We start from the raw sequence: 21,845 nt of genomic DNA on the forward strand, positions 1-21,845 counted from the left end.
AAGGAGTCTGGGAGTTTTTTAATTTGAGGTGAAAAGGTGAGTTGCTTTACTCTCATTTTTTTTGCTAATTTGTAGTGGTCTGGACAGCAGCCTGAGAAAACAGCTGTAAATAGGATTGGAGGTGGATTGATTTAATTTTTCCCCTATAGCTGGGTTGTATTGGCAGAACCCACACAGTGAAGGGTAACAAATCAAACTGGGCTGTTTCAGTGTAATCCATAATGGGCAACTGCTGACAGAACCTCTCCGTGTTTGCAGCAGCACAACGCTTGTCGGGTTAGCAGGGTGACCCCAACGTCTGGGAAGAAGGATGCATCTGACTCCATGATATCAGAAGGCTAATTAATTACTTTATTGTACTATATTACACTACATCTAAACTGAAACTGAACAAGAACTCAACTGCACAAAATCTTGTGACTGTCTCCTGACTGAGCGTCACGACACAGCTTGCAGAGACTGGTCAAGAAAACAAAACACACCAGAATCCAATTACCAGATTCCTTCAGGTAAATAATCTTCCAGCACATTCCACATGTTCACAAAAGAACAGGAGCAAATGATCAAATTGTTTTGATCATTCTCTTCTCTGCTTCTCTCAGAAAATGTGAATCCCACAAATGGTCACAGAGAGATGGAAGGGAATTGGCTAATGACCAAGGTTAGAGGTGGTGTTACAGAGGGAATGTGCTCAGTATCTGTGCAAATTTGGGCTTTCAAACTCAGGCAGAGAACCCACATTTTTATGGAACTGCCACTTGTCAGGGGCATACTCCTTTTCTTCTAAAGAAAGTGGCCAGAATAAAGCAATGGGTGGAGAACTGCCATAATCAGTTCAGCTTTCAGAAGGACAATGGACTAAAGAAAACGGAGGTAAGAAGTTGGGGGTCTTTTTTCGCCTAGCCCGGATTCAGAGATTTGTTTTGATGTTACTTTTTTTTCCCTGAAGCATACTGGATTTATAAAGCTTGCTGCTATCTTCATACAGATATATTTCACTTGTTTGGGCTTCATATGTTCTGCTGAATAAAATGCATTAGAGAGATGAAAGAATAAAAAGTTTTCATTAATAAACAGTGAAGCCCTGTATGTCATCCAAAATCTGTTTAACCAACACAAGTAATTGGTACAATAATGGATTTTAAAGATAGCATCCATTTATTTTCAAAAAAGCAGTTTTTGGGTAACTGTATGCAAATATAATTGAGACTTAAGTAACTGGAAGTTACCATTGCCTTTTCAGAGTCCAAGCTAACCAACATCACTCTTACTTTAGTAGATCTCTGCTGGAAGGTGTAGAAAGACATGGCCCAGCATAAGAGATACTGGCTGATATCAATTTCTGTCTGAAAATGAGCAGGCTACTTGAACTTGCTCTACAACTTGCTCCTGGTTTGCAAGGCAGCGATGAAGTGTTATTAGACCTACTGCACAGATCATGCCCAAAAATTACATAAACACCACTTATGTGTTCTGGTGGTAAGAGTCCCCCTGGAGGGCTGCTGCACTGCTGAGCAGGCTCAGGCCAACTCAGCCCCTGACTGGGCTGGTCTTGGTTTTTGAGGAGACACCTATGCTGTTCATTCAGCTGCAATTCAGAGCAGTTGTTATACCCTGCCCTACCCTCAAAGCATGTCAGACCCAAGCAAGGCTTGTCTCCTGTGGAGGTGCCCAGTGTAGAGCCCTCTGCAGAGGCAAAGTGCACACAACAGCGCCACACATACTTCAAATGAGTGGGACACAACACGGAAATAAGATGGTGTTTCCAAATGGAAGCCATCCCAGAGATCTGATGTGCTTACACTTAAAGTACTGTTCTCATGATAACAGCTTTAGAGCAGTCTGCTCTTACCAAATGAACTACTGATTCAGTAATAACATGAGAGGGTGCATCACCTTCTGAATCATCTTCTCCTCCTGTGCCAGGGAGGCTTACACAGAAATAGCAGGCTAACTTTGTTTAGTTATGAGATTACCTTAATTTATTACCTGGGTTTACCTTCTTCTAAAGTAACTTAACATGCAAGTTATTTTCCGGAGCCAGCAATGGAATTTTAGTTATCAACTGATTTTTTCTTCTGTATTTAAAAGAAGTTCTTAATTTATACATTGGTTTAAAAATTTGCCTTGTGGTATTCAGATAACATCTTACAAAAAGATGGCCTGAGAAAACCCTCTCTACTTCAGGAACAATGTGTTCCCTTCCACTGTCTGATGAAGAAATACTATCCCTAAGAAATAGGGATACATTAAGTTGGTTTCCAAAAAAAATATATATACATATACTTTCATAACAGCATGTGCACATGGAGATTTAATAGTATTATTTCATAGTACTCTTGCAGTTTTTTCTTCCAAGGAAAAACAGCATCAAAACTGGCACTCAGATGTAGCAGAAGTCAGATTTTGTAGAGAAGGCCTGTTACTGATACCCAGGAAGTGGCAACTTCTGTCCTTCCTTTGCTTCAAAGAAGGTGTAAGAGAGAGTGATCAAATCAACTTTAGCCATTTTAGGGTCCTCTGCAAACTCTGGGTCAATGTAGAAAAAGACAGGCATGTCCACTTCCTCCTGAGGATTTAGCCTCTGTTCTTCAAAACAAAAACACTGCAGGTGGGAGGGAAAAAATCCACAATTAGACAATAGTGATGATAAATTTTATCTCTGCCAACATGAAAGAAATCTTAATGGTTTAAAATAAACTCTCATTCCCTTTACACCCCTAAAATCCTTGGAAGGATCAATAAGATGAGCAACAAGACAGCAATTTTGTTACTGTCAAAATTTTGTTACTGGTGATATAGAAAAAAATATATTAGCTTTTAATGAAGTGTGTAAAGACATCAAGGGGCCAGGCCAGCTCACATCATTCTGCCTGCCCTCAGAGTGGTACTAAATAACAGAGATTTTGGAGCCACTCTGATGGGATGAGCAGCTTGATGTAAGGACAGTAAAGCTAAGAATGAATTGATGCACTTTATCACTTGAAAAAAACAAGGTATTTTCTTTAAATATTGGCATACGAAGAATGTTGTCCAGGGTTAAAATGCAATTTATGGGTAACTGTTTTCTTTTGTGTAAAGGAAAATGCAATCTTTGCTTTGTTCATACTTACTTGTATTTTATTGAAATACTGTCCTGCTTCAAAGGGGACAACGTTGTAGGTGGAAATTCCAATTACTGGTTTATCAGTAGGATTTTTTGCTTTATAAAATGCCAGTGCAGTCTCTCCTGGTACCACCTGTGTAACATAATTGTACAGTGATTTTTATTTTTTTTTTAATTCACTGCAGCCCTCCACCCCTCAAACCAAGTTCTTTACATTTTATCTAGAATTAATTTTCTCTATTGCTGCTTCAAATTGGTTATTACACAAATAGTTTTGATTACATGCAATTCAGCCATATTCAAAATTAAAAGCTTCAATACTGTTCTACGTATTTTTAATCTTACCCATTTTGCCTGAGTCTACTATTATCCTCAGCAGTTCAACAGCACACAGAGCATTTTAAATATGCAGATTTAGATATGGTGTGCATTTAATTTCTGAGGTTATTCTTTCAGTACTGGACTCAAACTATTAAGAAGCCTAACTCCTGATTTTGAGAACTAATTTGAAACAGAAGAGTTAATTTGTGATTTTTTAAATATTAAAAAAAGTTCCTATAAGGATAGGGCAATAGGAGAAATGGTACAGATTTATATACGTTGTTATACTGTATATTGTTAAGTATAAATACACACTTTTATGGGGTATGTACAACATGCATGTGGTGTATATACCATGAAGTATATACATAAATATAGTTTCAATAACTTTCAGTGGGTTTATGGGGTGGCAGAGGGCCAGCTACACGCAATGTCCTGTAAAAAGGACATTGCAGTGCTGGAGCACGTCCAGCAAAGGGCAGCAAAGCTGATATAAGTTCTAGAGAACATGTCTGGGGTTGTTCAGTCTCAAGAAGAGGAGGCTCCAGTGGAACATCACTGCTCTCTGGAACTACTGACAGGAGCGTGTAGTGATGTGGGGATCGGCCCTTCTGCCGTGCCTGCACTGAGAGCACGAGAGGAAACGGCCTTGGGATGAGACAGGGGAGACTGCCATTACATATCAGAAACATTTTCCACTGTTGGTGTGGTCAAGCTTTGGGAAGGGCTGCCCAAGGAGGTGGTGGAGTCCCCATGGCGGGAGCTGCCCAAGAGGCGCTGGACCTGGTGTGGGTGCTGTGGTTTAGTGGTTACAGTGCCGGCTGCACGGTCGGACCGAGTGATCGGAAAGGTCCGACCGTAACCAGAGCTCTGCGCGGGGGGAAGGCGGTGACTCACGTAGATCTCGCTCTGCTGCGGTTTGAAGTTCCACTGGATGCTGGCGTGCGTGTCGGCGTTGAACGTGACCCTGATGAGCCGGTCCCGCACGGGCTCCATGCGCTCGATCCGCTCCGCGTCGCCCCCCGTGCCCGCCGTCCCGCCGAGCCCCGTGGCCTGTCAGGGAAGGGCAGTGAGGGCCCCGCGCCCGCGGAACCGGCGCCGGCCGCGGGCCCCCCGTACCTGGCAGTAGAGGCGGTAGAGCGGCACGGCCGCGTACGACAGCCCCACCATGCCCACGGCCGCCGCCGCGATGTAGCCCACGGCCGAGCGGTTCCGACGCCGCCACTCCTCCTCCTGCTGCCGCGTGAAGGGGTTGGAGCCCCGCACACCGCGGGTCCCGCAGAGCCCGGGCCGAGGCAAGGCCCCGAGCCGCAGCCCGCGGGCACAGCGCGCCCAACCCCGCCCGCACAGCGCCATGACCGCAGCGCGGGGGCTCTCGGGATGGGCGGCGGGGAGAACGGGGCGGGGAATGGGACAGGAACGGGGCGGGGCGGAGGCGGGAACAGGGCGGGAGAAAAGGAGGGAAAGTAGAGGGCGGGAGAGAAGGAGGGAAATTAGAGGGTGGGGGCGGGCCGAGTCGAGTCGCCGTCCCATCATTGCCCTGTGGGCCCCCTCAGAGCGCGCTGAGCGAGGGGGTCCCGGCGGAGCCGCCCGTGGCTGCTCCCGCTTCGCTCGCCAGCGGGACGGCTCGGGTGCAGGTTGTGTACGAGGTAACTGGAGCAGCCCACAGGCCGGCGGGGTTCCACGCCTCCGGTCCCGCACCGAGTGAGCTGTGCTAGACGGGAGTGGCACCGAAAGGCCGGCCAGGAGCGGGGTCACCGGGAGGGCAGTGGTCCCGCAGGTACACCGCACCGGAGGTACCTGGTACCAGAGGCGTGACCCGGGTCCCGCAGATACCTCAGGTTGTCCCTCAGGTTATTCCGCGCTGGCGGCCCCAGGACGGGCGCTGGGTGCGGGGCTGCTCCGCGTGGTGCTTCCGGGGCCTGCAGTCTCTCCCGTATTGTAGACACTTGACACCGGTTGTTTGTTTGTTCCTTTTTGCTCCGGTGCTTTGCTTCTCGTTATTTTCATTTCTAGGGATTTGGTTTTGTTCAGGCAGCGGTACTGACACGCTGCAGAGGTAGCGAGCGTTGTTAGTAAACAGCGGTAACCTGAGGACGGGCAGAGTCGGGCAAGTTCACAAACAATAGTTTTTCACACGGCTGGTGCCATGCACTGTAATAAAATTTGCTGTAGCAATACTTGAATTTACTGCTTTAGAGCTGTGTCTCTCTTCTGTGGTGGTTCCAGTAAGGTGAATCACACAAGGACTGGCAGTTCCTGGTACTTCTTCATTTTCCACGTTGAATAAGAGAATGGTAAAGGCTCGGTGTAGCCATAGTGTGTTAGTTCCCCTATCTTCAGATGACTGTTTTTTTGGTTCTTTAGTGAGCAAAACCTGAAAATGTTTACTGCAGGAGCATTTGTGGCATTCCAACGTGGATTTAACATCTTTTTCACACAATAAGTACAGACATGCAGGAATTGGAGTGGTTTTGTGGAGGCTGACACCACCTGGGGATTCTGCTGTATCTTGGCCAGGGTCCATGGTGTGACATTGGTGCCAGGAGCACCTGTGCTGCCTTTGCCTGTGTGTTGGGAGAGTTTCTTGCCCCTCTTGTTTTGGAAATAATTCCTGTTCTGGGTTGTGGCATGTGAGGGTTCAGCCATGCACCTCGCAAGGTCAGGAAGATTTCCTACTGCTGATACAAACTGATCTTTTTGGCATTAATGCTTTTTTAGCACTTTCTGAAATGACTGTGGTTCAGTACATCCATGGTTGTATTTCCTGTCAACCTGTTGTATGTACTAATAAAAACACAATGTGAATTTCTGGGGCTTTTGCTACATTAGTGGTGTGTAAGCCCATTTTGTGTGTTTTGGCCTGTTCTACGTACTTCATGTGAGAAGTTCAGAGACACTAAATACCAGAGTGTAAGTTAAAAAAACATGAGAAAACAAGACACACAAAACACCACTCCCTTTCCAAGTAACTTTACATGGGGAAAAAAGGGATTGTCTTTGCCTTCAGCAGTTATGTTGTATCATCCTAGAATTGTAATCTGGTTTTTTTTCCTATTTTAGAAGATTTTGATCCTGTAGGAGCCTGTTCTTCATGTGTCAGAGCTCTTAATTTTGAACTTTTATTTTAATAGTGCATCTAAGAAGATGTCCAGTGCAGATCCCCTCACAAATACAGAGAAGGAGTAAGTACTTTTTTCCCTAGATGCAGAAATACAATTAATGGATTATAATATTAAAATTTTTGCAGTTTCATTGGTAGGATCTTGTCTTGATGAAGACTTAAAGAAAATTAACTTTGATATTGAAATAGTCTGCAGTAATGTCGTAGGAAAGCTGACACCAACACCTGTGAATTTACACTTTAAGGAAGGAATTGTCCCTTAAGCTTTTCATTAATTTAATTGGCACTTGGTTAGGACTTGTTTTGTAGAGATAAAACCCTGCATAGAGATTTCTTAATTTAATGCTTCTGAACTATGAAAACATGCTTGTATATAGTAGGTCACTTCTTTGTACATCTGGGGTACCTGCAGTAGCATAAGACTAGAGGTTTTGTATTACAGTGCATTACTTTTTCAGATTACTCTGTTTCTATACCTTTAATATTTTATATGTAGTACTTAGGAACCATTATATTTTTTACCAATGTCACAGGATATAAAAAAATTATGTTCATTCTGTAAAACATAATCTTATCTACTTAGAAGTTGGATCAGATTCTAAATGTCAAACATGGATTCAGTCATGATTGAAAAGTGTAACTCCAGACTCTTTCCAAACTGCCAAATAACCACGCCAATGCTCTCATCAAAACCAGAATTAAAACCAGGCACAGGCAGCTCTTGCTGGACTTACCATGTTTGTTGTACTTGTGCAATAGAATCCAGCAAAGAGTATTCAGAAGAATAATAAAAAATTTAACATTAAGATTTAGAATTATGCCACCTCATAAATAACTTGATTGGTTAGAAAAGAAAAACCACAAAACATTCAAAAAGCTGACCTGCTTTTTACTGGGACCTAAAGAAGCCAAAACTCTGCTTGTCTGATGGAAATTCTATGTGATCACAAAGATACATCTTTCAGACGGCTGTGGCTTGCTAGAGTCATGTGAAAGATGAGTAGTTTACATGAGTAGTTCCTCCGTCACTGTATTCCAAAGGTGGTTTTTCACATTAGAGATGAACAGGAAAGGCATCTAAAACTGCACTTCAGCTGCATACTGATGGCAGGCTGTCATTTTCTGTACTTTTATTTCTTGTAGAAGATGATGCTTCCAAGAATGGACTTGGTTATATGTTAACTGAGGTTTACCTGAACTTTAAATCATACCTTTCTTCTCTGTGCAGGGGGTTAGCTTCAAACCATTCATGCTTCTCCACAATTACAATGTTGCCTAAGTTTTTTTTAGGCTTAACAGTTGCCATATAATGACCCATGTTTTCTTTTAACCTTTATAGCCTAATCAGCAGAATGTATTTTGAATAATGAGTGGGTTTGGATGGATCATACTGAGTGCTCATCCATGATGTATGATACAGCATTCCTTTGCCTATGGTCCTTAAAATCTGAACTTGGGGTTAGGGAAGCTGAAAAGCTGCAGTTGTATAATGGATTTGTATAGGATTTTTGTAAAAGGCTTTTGGTTTGTTTATAACAAAAAAGATCTTGTGAATCGAACTTCCAAAGATTCTGGAAATCTTTTTGTCATCTGCTAAAATATCATGTAATCCATCTCAGTTGCTAAAGCATTGCAAAACTTCCCTTGGGAGAGGCAAGCTGTAATTATAAATGTGGCTAGAATGGAATAGTTTTCCAGCTGTTTGGAAATGAATCTTACTTAACAACAAATGACAGCTCTTGAACATTTAGTCTTACTTATTTATACTAAATTTCATGGAGTTTTTAATTACAATTTTCCTAGATCTTTCTGGAAGTAAAAAGTAATTTGTGTTCTTCTGAGCGTTTTCTTGAAAGGCAGAGCACTTGCAAGAGAAGCAATAATGCTGTCATTCATTAAAAGCAGCACAGCAACAGAATTTGAAGGTAAAGAGGGATAGAAGCCTTGGAGATGAGTTCAGGAAGCTGAACAAAGCACAGTTTACTTTGAAGAAGGGGTGGAGGAGCAATCTTCTGAACAAGTCATGTATTACTGGTAATAGCTAATAAAATCAGAGCAATAAGGTTAATACTACTTTATACCTGCTTAAATTGTGCAGAAGTTTGTTATGTCTGGTTTAATAAAAATAACTTTTTGCTTTTTAACAAGGAAATTGGAGAGCCTTGAGCCAGTGTTAATTGGGGGATTTCTATAGCAGAAAATGTGATGCTGGTTGGTCTGAGTGATGTATTTTGACAAATGCTCCTGATATTGATACCACAAATTGAACTCCACTGGTGTTAAATACAGAGCTCATTTTGTTGGAGAAAATCTATTGGTACTTTATCTTCTGTAACCTTGCCTAGAGCAAATCTAATTGATATGAGGCTTACAATATCAATGGCTTTTCCGTAATGCCGGTAACAGCAGCAGAGTGAGCTGACTGAGGAAATGCTGCAAAGGGGCAAATTTCCGTCTCTGAATGGATGTGGTCACTGTGCCAGTGGGGTTTTTCACTATTTGGGAACTGGGAAGGCTGCTTTATGTTCCCATTTCCTTCTCTGATCTGCTCCTTAATCTGTGGTGGGTCACTCTGCTCCTTCTGTGTGTGCATTGCAGGCTTTCAGGACTGACCACTCTCTATGAACGCTGTTCAGCAAGTTGTCTCTCAGCAAAGGCATCCTTTCCCCAGAAGGATTATCTGCTAATGAAACCACAGTCACTGCAGCTTTAAAAAAAAAAAAAAAAAAGGTGCCTGAGATAAGCTTTTGCATTCCTGGCGTAGCCAGCCCTCCTGCTGCACCTCCAGGCCTGACAGATGCTGTCTGATCACAGGGCTGCTCCTGCCTAGAGAGGATTCACCTTTCTACTTAAAGCCCTCAGTGAACACAGGGTAGTAGGCTTTCATTTCAAGCTCAGTCATGTTATGATCTTTTGAGAGAGGGGGAGTAGTAGGGGTGCTTCTGTGGCAAGCCTGGAAGGAAACATTCATTAACCAAACTGGTGTCAATGATCAGAATTTCTGAAAATGTGCATTTCTCTGCAAGACCAAGTCTCCTGTCACAGGATCTGACCTCTGGGAACAAGGGTGTTACATTTGACTTCTTAAACTACATTATTCACAGTGTAATGACATAAATTTGGCAGTTTTATTTCCTTTCACAGAAAAGTACATGCCAGCTTGTATTTCTAGAGAAAATAAATAACCCAAGTTCTGTGTTGGCTTTTGACTGCTGTATCTTGAAAGTCTAAAAATCAAGTTAGATCATGGCACAAGCCAGTACCATGATTGAGAATGAAAAGTAATAGCATAATGGCATTTGTTTCATTAATACTCCCAGTCTGCTTTGTTGGCTTTCCCTTTTGTGTGGCTGTGCATAATGCAGTCTGCTAGGAAGATTGCTTTAGAAAGGTCATGAGTTACTGCTTTTGACCTTGTTTGCAGGGTGTATGTAAATAAATTTTAGAAGACCAGGAGGAAATAAGTTGCTTTTGATCATCACATTTGCCTTTGGCTGCTGGATCTAGATTGCTTAATCACAGTGTAGTAAATTTTGTCCTTTGCATTTATCAATCTTTAAAGTTGCTCTAAATGGCCGTTTCAAAGAGAGAAAAAGTAAGCATTACCTCTCTAGGTGAATTAGTGCATGTGACGCAGAGGCTTTCAGAGAAGATTAAGTAGGCAGAACGCTCAGCTGGAGCTCTGTGTTTGGGTTTTTTAGTTGTTAGCAGAAATCATCCTGCTCATAACCTTTATCCGGCTGAACTGGAAACCTCCAGTGTGTTTTGGTTGTGTTGTCCTTGTTTTTCCTGCTGGGCTGAAGGATGTCCTTGCTTTCTCCAGGAGCTGAAGATGAACCAGAGCGTTTTGATGGTCTCTCTCTCTTATACTGGTATGCTGAACCATTCAGTTCTGAGGGCATTGCTCTAGTCTGTAATTGGGCAAAGTACAGGAAAGATCATTTAAAAGCTGATCATTTTCAGCTTCTTTTCATCAACAGCCAGAGTTTATAATTTAGATTTTTGTGTGTCAAGTGATATGTGTTTTGTCAGTAAAGTGTATTATTCTCCCGTTGATAAACATAGGTAAATGTTTTGTTTGTGCACATAAATGACTTATAATTTCTCAGGAATGGAGATCAGATGAATATCTGGATCTGTGTGTTCTGATAAGTACTAAAAGAAATAAAACCCAAAGTTGTTGAACTTCTTTGTGTATGCTGCTAAAAAGTAATAGAAGCAGGTTCATTTTAATTGCCTTTACTGGAGCATCTAGACAAAATGTTGCACACTTAGTCTGTTAGCATTCCAGGACTTCAGCTAGAGTGTTGAGTTTAGTATTTTTTAGTGTAAGAAGGTTATAGTGTAAATTTTGGTGAGTTTTACTTGTTTATTTCATGTCTTGCCTCACATCTTCTCTGTGTGCTAAAACCTTCCTTACAGATACTTTTACCTGACCTCAAAAAATGAGTAGTGACAACTGATTATTTAATTTGCATATTTTTCTGCAAAAAAAAATTGAATTATTTTTTGTTACTACTCCCAACTGGTTTAAAAGTATATTTCGTTATTTATACTGTTGAGCATGTTTCTAAAGCTCTGGGGAAAATATTCTAATATTTCACAAATATTGAAATTGATGACATAAAATAAATGTTGGATGGGTACTGAACCCAAGTACCCAAGTCATTTTACAGTGAAATTGTTAAAGCTCTGTTTATTTTGTTAGAACTATGACAAGTAGCTTGACTTGAAGATCTGTGTTATATGGGGGAAAAAAACCCTAACCCTGAAAGTCGACTAGATGTGATATGCTAAACAAATTTGGGGCATTTGAAAATCTTTGGTTTTGCCTTTATGTGATCAAGTAATTTTAAACTGCATGTGTTGGAGGGATTTAGTTTTTAGAGCATAAACAGACCTGAGTACCTTGTAAAAGTTGTCTGTCCACAGTGTCAGTTATTTCTCATTGTAGGTGGCAGCATCACAATTCCAGTGTTTCAGAGATACCTTACTCCTCTCCACTGACTAATAATAACAATTAGTTGTGTGTTCTCTGTGTCTTCTTTGTCAGAATCCATTTTAGTTCCGTTAGGATCTCTCTTTGGAAAGCATTGCCAGTTACTTCTGAAAATGTAGATTCTTTCCTATTGATTGTCCTATTGTTAGATTTGATCATATTTCATTATTGTTTTATATGGTAGTATATAAAGAGGTTCTACAATTTCTGGCAAACTCTAAACTTCAGACTTAAAGTCTGAGATTTGATCTTTTCAGACTTTGCGAAAGTAAAACCTCTGTGTCGGTTTGTGTGAGGTTGAAGTAACTTCTGTTCTTGCTTTTTAATTTTTACCAAAAAACTGCTGTATGAAAACTGCTGAGAGGGAATGGTAAAGCAAAACCAACAGCAGTAAGCAGCAAAAGACAAGAAAAAAAAAAAAAAAGAATAATTGCCTATTTTAAAGATCAGTATGCCTTGTTTAAGATTTCAGAGCAGGACAAAGCATGACTGGGATGCTGTCCTTCAGCCTCAAAACCAATTTGTGGAATAATTGCAGTGACAGTACTGGGTAGTAATGCAAAATACTCTGTTCTTGTCATGGAGTAGGAGGTTGTCCTAAGGGTATTCTTAAATAAATATTGGGCTTGGGGATTTGTTCTTCCTTTCAGGCTGTGATTAAGTAAAAGCAATTTGGTTCACTTTTAGCCTTACAAAGGGTACCTTATGCTCTGACATATCATGGCATGGTCACGTGCAGTCCTGTCAAACACACACCAAATCCACTGGGTTTTGTTATTTCTTTTTAGCCTGTGAAACAAATCCTTCAAGAAATACTACAGTGAAAATTACACAGTGCTTTAAGAATATGTTTACTTTTTGTTTTTAAGGTTATTAGAATTATTAGGTCTCTTCTTGTGGCCAGCCTTTCTAAAGCAAAGGCTAATTTTGCAAATACTTGGAAATATGAGATTTTGGGAAATTGTTGCTTTTCAGAGCTAGTGCTTATCATTTGATAAACAAATCTCATCCAGTTTTCTTTTCCAAAACCAAAAGAACTGCAGATGTTCTTTAGAAGCTGAATCTCTTGGCTTGTGCTAGAATTTAAGAACATTTGAACTTTCTGGATTTCTCTCTTCCTTCTGGCACAGCACCTTTTAATGATGTACTCTGGCTTTTGCAGATGTACCCAGTTTCAGGCATAGAGTTCAGGCTGTGTGCTGGATTAGGTTGGAAGGATTTGGGTCACTGTGTCCTCCACTTTGATCTTCTTTCCCACCCTGCTAATGAATTCTTGTTTTTACATTTCACTAGGACCCTCTAGAAAATACAACTCTATCTAATGTAGAGCAATATGTAGGTCAAAGCAGAAAAACCTCAGTAGTGCTTCTGCTCTTTTCTAGAAGAGATCTGCTGAGTCTTCTTCAAAAATATTGCAGTGAAAAGACAGAGGAGATATAATACAACTAACTGTTTTTTACCCATAATTCATCTACATGAAAATAAAACCTGGTAAAGGGTAATCTGGATTTATTTCCATTCTTAATACTCTGCATTCTCAGAGCAGTGTGCTGGTCATGAGTCTGATGAAATTGTAAATTTAAGTTTCAAAACTCTTAATTTTACTTTGTATTCTTTTTTAAGTCTGTTGCATGATCAACTGCCTTCAAAATATTTCTCTGCCTTTATACAATTCCAAGTGCCATCCTGGTGTTTCCCCTTGGAGTGGGAAGGTACACAGAGGATCAGGCAAAAGAGTTTGGAAAGAAACCTTTTTTACAATAGAGACAGAAATCAATGTTGAGTGAAGAAATAAGTAGATTTGGGAAAATATTATGTCCATAAATATAAAAAATTATATTTTAGATATCTTAGGAAATAATTTTGTGCATTGGCTTAGCTGTGCTTTTGTTCAAATATTCATTACCTAATGAAAACTGATTTTAAGGAATGTTTTTCTTGCCTAAATGTTAAGATGGACCAGCTTGTGGACTTTTGTTTATATTTAATCACAATGCCTTTATTACACAGAGTGGGATTCACAGTTCAGCCTGGGATTCACAGTTCAGCTGTGGGGGAAAAGGAAATAAATTCTGTATATTTATTGTACCTTTTCATCTGATATTTGTGATGAACAGATTGATTTTTGGCTGGGGAGATGGTGGCTCATAGATATCAAACAATATGAAGTTGTCAGTGGAGAAAGTTGGTTTGGGTTTGTATTTGAGTTGAAAACACAGTCACTGTAATTTCTTCTTTGTTAACATAGCTCTACCTACATTTCTGTAATTTGATTTTATTTTGCTCCTTAGGACCATTATGGGCCCTCATGGAATAAATCGAGCTGTTCACCGCATCTCTTTCTCTGATTGCCAGAATGGATTAGGTAACTAAGATTGCACATTCTGTTACTCTGAGTAAATCAAACCTAAAAACACCTTTGCCAGCTCATACCTGGCATCAGGAAAGTTTATTTCGCTTTCATGGATTTGACTGCAAATACATTTGCCACAATAGAATAACCAATTCTAACCACAGGTGGAATAACCAATTTTTCACTTTTGTCTTTTTGTTTGTTGTTCAGGAGTTAAAATTATTGGAGGTTATCGGGCACAAACAGCAGAAGATTATGGGATTTTCATAAAGAGAATTCTACCTGGGGGCGTGGCTGCTATAGATAGTAAGTCATTTTAACTTTTTTGGCTACATACACACTGCATATAAAAAGCTGTCAAAAGAAGTCTGTTTTACTTTATGGGTAAGGATATTTAAAATAATATGGTTTGGTCAGGATCTATGAGGTGTTAGCTTACTTTAAGATAAATAAATGAAACTTGGAACCTTTATGGAAAAAGATTTTAATACACTCAGGTCTTGAATATGTGTTCAAATCTAGATATGGCTGGTGAAGGCAACTGGCAATCTTTCTGGCAGTTGGCACCTCTGTTGAGTGAGTGTTGAGATGCTGAATCACTTTTAATGTATAAGGTATAAGAGTGAGGTTTCCTGTATAAACCTAGTATTTTTAATAAGTTCTGATAATTTTTATTACTATTTTTTTAATGTTGGTGTGCTGGTGGCTAAAGTCTGTGTGGAGAGAAGAAATTACTCTCAGTAGAGTGCAATAATTAAGCTACAGACTTCCATCCTAGTTCTCTGTATGGGTTTTTTTTGAGATTCTAGCTTGTCTTGTGCAAAATGATCATTTGAAATAATCTGCATCAACTTCCTAAACTTGAGATTTTCAGGAGGTTAAAGGTAGAATTGGTTCTAAAATATCTTTTAACTGACTTTATTGATGTCTAAAATATTAATATATCCACACATGGTAACTTACAATAATGTTAAGAGCAAGAGTCAAATAAAATTAGTTCCACAACTGTAAACTATAAATTCTAGTCTCAAAAGTATTTTTGCTGTGTGTAAGTAGTAAAAATAGCTAAATGACAGTTATTTTTGCTGGCTATTCTGTTGTTAGTAAGATTGATTTATAGGTTCTAGTCTTATTTCAATTATCTGCCTTACTTAGGATCAGGTGCCAAGGGTCATAAAGTTGTTTAATGCATTAAGTCACATAAAATTGAAAGGAAAGTCCTGGGTTAATACCTGGTTTAATACAATACCTTCACCATTTTCTTGTTGATTCATCAATCACTGTTGGTTTCATTTCAAGGCCGTTTGCTCACTGGGGACCTAATTCTGGATGTCAATGGAGAAAACCTGGTTGGAGTAACAAATGAAAGGTATGTTTGTGCTGATTCCCAAATGTTTATTACAGCTTGGAATATGTTATACATGGATTATTTTGGACACTATCAGTGACTGATTGAAAGAGCACAGCTCCCCTGAGATCCTTGGAGTTCAACTCACAAGTAATTAATCCTATAGATCTAATGCAGCAAAACTGTTGTAGAAAAGTGAAGGATTTTATATGCTTCTGTACCAGCAGAATCAGCTGGTTTCTTCATGACACAGATTACAGCATGTGTGTGAAAACAGCTGTAGAAGCTGTTAATACAACTACCTGCTGCTTCAGTCCTGATGAATGTAAATGGTGGCAGCAATCATGTAATGGCACAATGAAGGGGGGAGAAGGAGCTGTAGGTGTTTGCTGTGGCTGGATCTGTAGAGGTCAGTGCAGCTTTCAGTGCTGGAGATGGAGATTGAAAATGCAAAGGAAGTTGCCGTTTGTATTGCTGGGGGATATTCTGAGCCAGGAACACCTGAGCAGTAGCTTTTGTTGGGGTGGGCTGTTAATCCTGAAGGAGGCTCAGGAAGGCAGCAGGGTGGCCCAAGGAGGGATGGGGACAGAAGGGAAAGGAAAGAGAGGTCAGTCCCAGTTTATTGCTGTCAGCAGATGCACCACAACCTGTCTTCTGCTCTGTTCCTTGGTGCTCACTTTAAGTTTTGCCGCTGCCAAACTCTTTTCTCTGTGTCTGACCATGAAAATTATTAACTACCTTAGCAATTTGTCCATTTTCCATCTTCTAGCACTGCTCACTTCTTGCCAGCACCCTAGTATATTTATTTGGCCTTCTTCTGCCCCCTTCTAGGGCTGTTGACATCTTGAGAACAGCCTCCGCCTCTAATCACATGTCTCTGCTCGTTGCTAGAGATGAAGAAGCAAAGTAAGAGAAAAATTGTTTTAACCTCAAAACTAATAAAAGTCCAGTGCTGTATCTCAGGGTGGGTGGGTGAGCTTGCATGAATTTTTGTTTCAGATTCGTTTTAATTGCAGAATTCCACCACACGTCACGTTTTACTGCATGGTATTTGATACCAGTTCATTCTGAGATCACTTTCATCAATCACTTCAAGTAGCAAGCTCAGGCCAACTTCAGTTTAAAGAGGAGGATTGTAATGTTATATTTACACCTAATACCATTAAAAATTATCTGCTGTGATAGTTTTTGAAATACTCCTCACATTTTAAAATAATGAAAAGTGAGGACTCTGTTAGAGCTACCAAAGAACCAGATTTAAACTTGTCTTGCCTTCTGACAAAAGGCAGATTCAGTTGTTTTTTTCCCCTCAGAAGTTTGCTTTTCAATTTCTAATGAGCTTTGAATAGTTCAGGCAAGTAGGTTAAACTATTCACTGAAGCAGGTAGTTTAAAGTATAGTCATTTTAAGGACATTTATGTTAAATACTGCTCTAACCTGACTGATGAAAGTTTACCATATAAACCAATGTTGGCAGAGAATCATCAGCAATGTGACAAACCAGGTCTGTATCCCCTTTTGACTTAAATCTCAGGAGAAAACAGCTGTTATGTAATTATTTTTGATAATCATTGCAAGAGTATCTGCTGTTATTTGCCTTTCCTGGGATGTTCCACTTCCAGAGTAATCTCCCCATAAAGGATTTTTCTCTAAATTCCTTTAGCCTTTTGTCCAAGTTAAGCTTCCTCTTTCTGTTCCTTGAGTTCAACATCTAAATCACTCTGTAGCCTCTGATCTCTCCTTTTTTTCAGACTGCCTAGATATATGCGAGGTCCACTCTTAATCTGCTTTTATCTAAAGCATACTGGCCTAGTTCCTGTAAACTCCTTGAATAATTAAAATCCATCAGTCCTTTAACCACTCTGGGGGGGAAGTGCAGTGGCCTGGGCAGAATTTTCCACTCCATGCAGTCCCTTACCAGCCACCTTATGACTTTACATTCTATGCTTAAACATTATTTGATTTACATTCAACTGTGTTTATGTGTGTACCCTGGGGTCAACATTAGCACAATAAATGTTGTTCTTTTTTAAAAAAGAATACACCCAGCATATTTGAACAACCTTCAGAAGTCAAACTGGAATTACCTGGGAATTACCCTCCTTGCAATCAGTTAATTTCTTTTCTCTCTGACTAATTCTGTATATTAATTTGGTGATGTTTCTGGCTTACATCACTCTAGATTATTTTTATCTTTTAAATCAGTTATTACTGAGGTAATCACACCTCAGATTAGAAACATTTTTTTTCTTAAATTAGGCTGGCTTCAATATCAGATTAATCAGGTATTTTTGTATTTTCTTCAATGCCTGTCATGCAAGATGTATGTCTTTGCCTGTCTGTTACAATGGGAATGGTGTCTGCAAGGAATTTCTGCTTTTGGCTTTTAGTAGTTAATAAATAGTAAAATAAAGTAGTTAAATAATGTCTTCTGTCCTCTTGTTTTTAAGGAGCCATATCTTTGTCAGTCATTTCTGGGTTCTTGTTCAGTGTAATTGAACGAAAAGCATTCTTTAAAAACAAGAGTATGCTATAGGTGTATAATCTGATTCCCTCTAATATAAAGAAATTGTTCTGGAGCTCAGTAGTACCACTGTCTTATTATCTGTAGTTGATTGTATTGCAAGTTTTTCAAGTTTTGTAATTCAGGGTAAAGAGAGGTAAAAATAAAGCTTTTGTACCAATAGTCCATTTTGTCCATAATCTGGTTTTTTCCCATCTTTATCATGCATTATGGTTTTGGTTTTTTTTTGCCTTTTCTGGCCATTTGACAGGGCTTTCCTCTTTCAGTGGAGGTTGAGCTTCCTTCTCTGAGGAGGAGCAGCTGTTCAGTACAAGCAGTGCAGGTTTCACAGGATCCATTCAAACTGACAAAGAAAATCTTTTTATTGGCACAGGAAAGAATTTCATGACCTAATGGATAAGTATGGCTCTCACAGTGACACAACCTCTGCAAGAACTTCTCCAACACATCATTTAGCTGGTGAGAGATCACTTCCCAGCCTGAAACAATCCTGGGGGACAAAAATCAGCTTTGGGTGGAGTAGAAACTTGTACTTAAAAAATTCCTTATTTTAGTGGAGGTGTATTGGAGGAAGTGGCTGTAAGTCAAACAAAACACACATGTACCTTGAGGAACTTGTGTGTCAATTTCCCTAGCTTTTTAAATAAATATACTGGTATCTACTTTAAATTTTAACTAATTATTTATATGAAAAGTTGTTTTGTATTTGTAGCTAAAATGTGCCACAAAATGCTAATAGAAATTTGATCCAGAGCCCTATAAATTCTAATCTTTCTCGAACTGCTGCCTAATTGAGATGCCTTTATATAGCATGGGGGATTAGTTTGTTTTGTATTTTGCACCCAAGTTGAAAAAAATCATCACTTGTTATGTTTTAAAAAATTATTCCTGGAACTCTGGGTGGCTCTCAGTTCTTTACTGTACAGGCATTTTTTTTTGTCTGATTGCTTAGTTTGTCTTTTTTCTAATATGAAAATAGTCCTACTGAACTTCCTTACATGAGTTGAAATTTTGTGCTTTTTCCCATATGTGATTTTTATTCATTTATTTATTTTTATTTCTTTTATTGAAGCAAAATCTAGAGACAGCCTTTCTTCTGGGTCATCCTCAAGGTCACAGAGTCCTCAGTTGCAGTTGAAGGATAACATCAGCAGCAGCAGCAGAAATAATTCTGTCCCACCACCATCCCCAAAGCTTCCAAAGTAATCTCCAAAACTGACTGAACCTCTCTTGGGGGAGCTGCAGGAAATGCTGTTATTTGGCTGGTCAGGAAAATTTGGGTTGAGCACTAAGTGTTAAAGTTTGGTTTTATTTTTTAACTTCTAGTCCTGTAGCTCATAATACCATCGACATTGCAGACTAATAAGTTTTCTTTCTATTTATTTATTGTTCATGTGGCAGAAGAAGATTAATCAGGTTAATTTTTTTGTGTCTTCTAATGAATTAATGTTCCTGATTTATACTATATCCCATAAGCCTTGGGATATAGTATATATTTCTACTCTATATAGTAGACAGGAGTTTTTAGCCTTGTAAAATAAAGTATAAATTCTTTTTGTAATTGTCAGAAGTGCCTGAGGTTGCTGATTTTGTTGTAAATAGTGTACTATTTGAACAATGTGATTAAATGTATAATATTTCTATTTGTTACTGTAATACATATTTGTAAAACCTGTAAGATAAAATAAGCTACTGCTTCAGTCTTTATTATCTAGTTCTCTGAAGTAATTCTGTTTTTCTTTCTCTTTTTGTCTCTAGTGACAGTGCTTTTCAGATTATCTCTGTTTGCAAAGGAACAAACCTAGGTTTGAATATTGTGGGAGGAATTAACAGAAATGAAGGGCCTTTGGTATATATTCAAGAAATTATCCCTGGTGGTGATTGCCATAAGGTAAAGGCCTTTTTTCCCTTCCTTCCCCTTCAGACACCTGTATTTTTTTGCCTTAATTGCTTTGGTATGCTACATCTGAAGTTATACTTTAAATACAAAATGTGTTTATGTTCCTCCTTGCCCTCTCTTTTAACAGAATTATCTCACTGCAGTGTGACAGAGTTACATGGTAATGAAAATTTATTCATAAGTTCATTTGAGGTAAATGAGGATCTTATTCCTCAGTTTATGTGTGAGAAGGTACAAAAGCAACTTCTATAAGAAGATTGCATGATGCAAAGTAATGCAGGAAGGATGGGACAGAGCTACAGATTGCACCTCTTTATTTTCTTGGACATTCAAAAAATCATATCTCCCTGAGACTTAATTTAGATGGATCCTTGCAGTTGGAAATCATTGTGTAGGCAAATTAGAAAAAAATATTCTGAAAGTGCAGACTAATAAAATGTATGAATTGGTGTTGGTTACTGTTTTAATTTGTGACAAATGCAATGTGTAAATCAGGGGATTTGTCGGTGTAAAAAGTAAATAAATATTGTAATATCCTGGTTCAGGATACACAGAACTGTTTATCCAAGTGTCTCCTCTGGCATCCTGAGTAATTATGGTTATTTGGAAGTGTAGATAACCAGCTTTGCCTCAGGCCCAGCAAGAGAGGATGAGCTCAGTTCATGGCAGTGGGTTTTGTCCCCAGGCAGTTTATAACTATTTGTTACTGGATTTCTGTAGACTAAGTTTAATCCTAAAATGCAAGCTGGAAGATACAAATGCAGTATTTCTCAAAGACCTCTTTCAGTAGGTAAATGGTAATCATTTATCTTTTATTTTCTCCTATTTTGTTGTGTTTTCTAAAATGTTTTTCTCACTGTGAACATATAATTTAAAGCCCATCACACATAATCAATAGACTGAGGCTAAGACATCAATTTCCATTAGGCTCTAATATTAGCAATAATAGAGGTGATTTCCCAGTACTGGTTGTCCTGTTTGGGAAGGTGAAACAGAAGCATATTTTAAATGTCTGCCACACGAGGGCACCGTTGGATATCTTAGAGCATGCTAGATGAAAGCAAAATGAAAGATCTACAGCTTTATTCTTTAACCAAAACTAAAACACTAAGTGACAAAAAAAGGTAGTAAAGTACTGGCATAGGTGTGAAACAACACAGCTAAAATTATGGTATGTGTGTGTTAAGCAGGTAAAATTATACTGGTTTTGAAAAGGTATTTTATTTATTTCCTATGTATTATCTTCTGTACACATTTTTTTTCACATAGAGTAATTTTGTGTTTGATTTCTTAGAAGCTGAAGAGTAGAGACATGTTCTGTGTTACATGATGTGTATTACATTAGACAAATGTCATAACTCTGTAACCATAGGTGAATTACATGAATTTCCAGTTGAATTGTTGAGAGCTCTCTGTAAAAAAAGAGTCTCTGGGACAGAAATGTGAAATGTTCTTGTGCTGGTAGAGAGTTTGCAATTAATTCAACACAATGCAATTAATGTCAGCAATGCTGACAATATTATTTCTGTCATGGTTTTGACTGGTGAGTACTAATAGACCAATCTGGTTTTCTCATTAACATGGCCGGTGAGTGTCTGAAGAGTTCCATATATTGCCATGAACATTTGCTTTTGAAATACAAATTAATCCAGCTCAGAGCTGAATTAATTAGTAAAGAAGCTTCCTAAAGTCACATGGGTCAGTGCTGGAAAAATCTGTTGTTTGTTTCCATGGTTTTTTGTTTTTTGTTTTTTTACAGAAATGTTTAGCTGGGTCCAAAGTTCTTCTTTTTGCAATTTCTGAGGTCTATTTTCTTTGATGAGTTTTTATAATGACTGCTTTCATGGTAAGAGATGATTGTTTAATCTGTTTATTTCTGCAGGATTGTCAAGCACAGGCAGAATGCAGAGCTGTTCTTGATATTTTTTGTCCTAATAGAACCAGGGGAATTTGTCCAAGTGCTGTGACTATACAGTTCTTTCTGTAGTGTTAGCAATTAATATCAAGTTTGTGGGTTTGGTTTTATATTTGTTATTTTAGGATGGACGATTGAAACCTGGGGATCAGCTTGTGTCCATCAACAAAGAGTCCATGATTGGAGTCTCCTATGAAGAGGCAAAAAGTATAATCAACAAAACAAAGATGAGGTATCTGCTACTGTCAAACAGCC

At 39.1% G+C, this 21,845-nt stretch overlaps 2 protein-coding genes across 2 annotated transcripts in view; one reads left to right on the plus strand and one right to left on the minus strand.

Moving 5' to 3' along the window:
- Positions 1 to 330: 330 nt before the first annotated feature.
- On the minus strand, positions 331 to 4,798 carry LOC118693935 (cytochrome c oxidase assembly protein COX11, mitochondrial). The gene is made up of 4 exons (XM_036394835.2): positions 4,547 to 4,798; positions 4,325 to 4,480; positions 3,114 to 3,239; positions 331 to 2,605 (listed from the first exon to the last, which is right to left on the minus strand). Exons 1-4 carry the CDS (start codon positions 4,781 to 4,783, stop codon positions 2,423 to 2,425), a joined length of 702 nt encoding a protein of 233 aa, XP_036250728.2. The 5' UTR covers positions 4,784 to 4,798; the 3' UTR covers positions 331 to 2,422.
- Positions 4,799 to 5,016: 218 nt separating this feature from the next.
- STXBP4 (syntaxin binding protein 4) overlaps positions 5,017 to 21,845 on the plus strand; it is a 66,870-nt gene continuing 50,041 nt past the window's right edge. The window contains exons 1-10 of the mRNA XM_036394295.1: positions 5,017 to 5,076; positions 6,562 to 6,612; positions 13,842 to 13,915; positions 14,114 to 14,209; positions 15,203 to 15,272; positions 16,083 to 16,157; positions 18,149 to 18,234; positions 18,848 to 18,977; positions 19,534 to 19,666; positions 21,716 to 21,822. Coding sequence (XP_036250188.1) covers positions 6,575 to 6,612; positions 13,842 to 13,915; positions 14,114 to 14,209; positions 15,203 to 15,272; positions 16,083 to 16,157; positions 18,149 to 18,234; positions 18,848 to 18,977; positions 19,534 to 19,666; positions 21,716 to 21,822 — 809 coding nt within the window. The 5' untranslated portion in view covers positions 5,017 to 5,076; positions 6,562 to 6,574. The remainder of the gene's footprint in view (positions 5,077 to 6,561; positions 6,613 to 13,841; positions 13,916 to 14,113; positions 14,210 to 15,202; positions 15,273 to 16,082; positions 16,158 to 18,148; positions 18,235 to 18,847; positions 18,978 to 19,533; positions 19,667 to 21,715; positions 21,823 to 21,845) is intronic.

Source organism: Molothrus ater, chromosome 19, assembly GCF_012460135.2.
Source record: "Molothrus ater isolate BHLD 08-10-18 breed brown headed cowbird chromosome 19, BPBGC_Mater_1.1, whole genome shotgun sequence".
Taxonomy (NCBI): domain Eukaryota; kingdom Metazoa; phylum Chordata; class Aves; order Passeriformes; family Icteridae; genus Molothrus; species Molothrus ater.

What these genes read in the sequence shown, in the direction of transcription:
- LOC118693935 (XM_036394835.2), bottom strand. Translation starts at nt 4,783, where the DNA reads ATGGCGCTGTGCGGGCGGGGTTGGGCGCGCTGTGCCCGCGGGCTGCGG. An exon ending in CGCAGCAGAGCGAGATCTAC is followed by an intron (nt 3,240 to 4,324) that starts GTGAGTCACCGC and finishes TATGTTACACAG; the next exon opens with GTGGTACCAGGAGAGACTGC. An exon ending in AGTATTTCAATAAAATACAA is followed by an intron (nt 2,606 to 3,113) that starts GTAAGTATGAAC and finishes TCCCACCTGCAG; the next exon opens with TGTTTTTGTTTTGAAGAACA.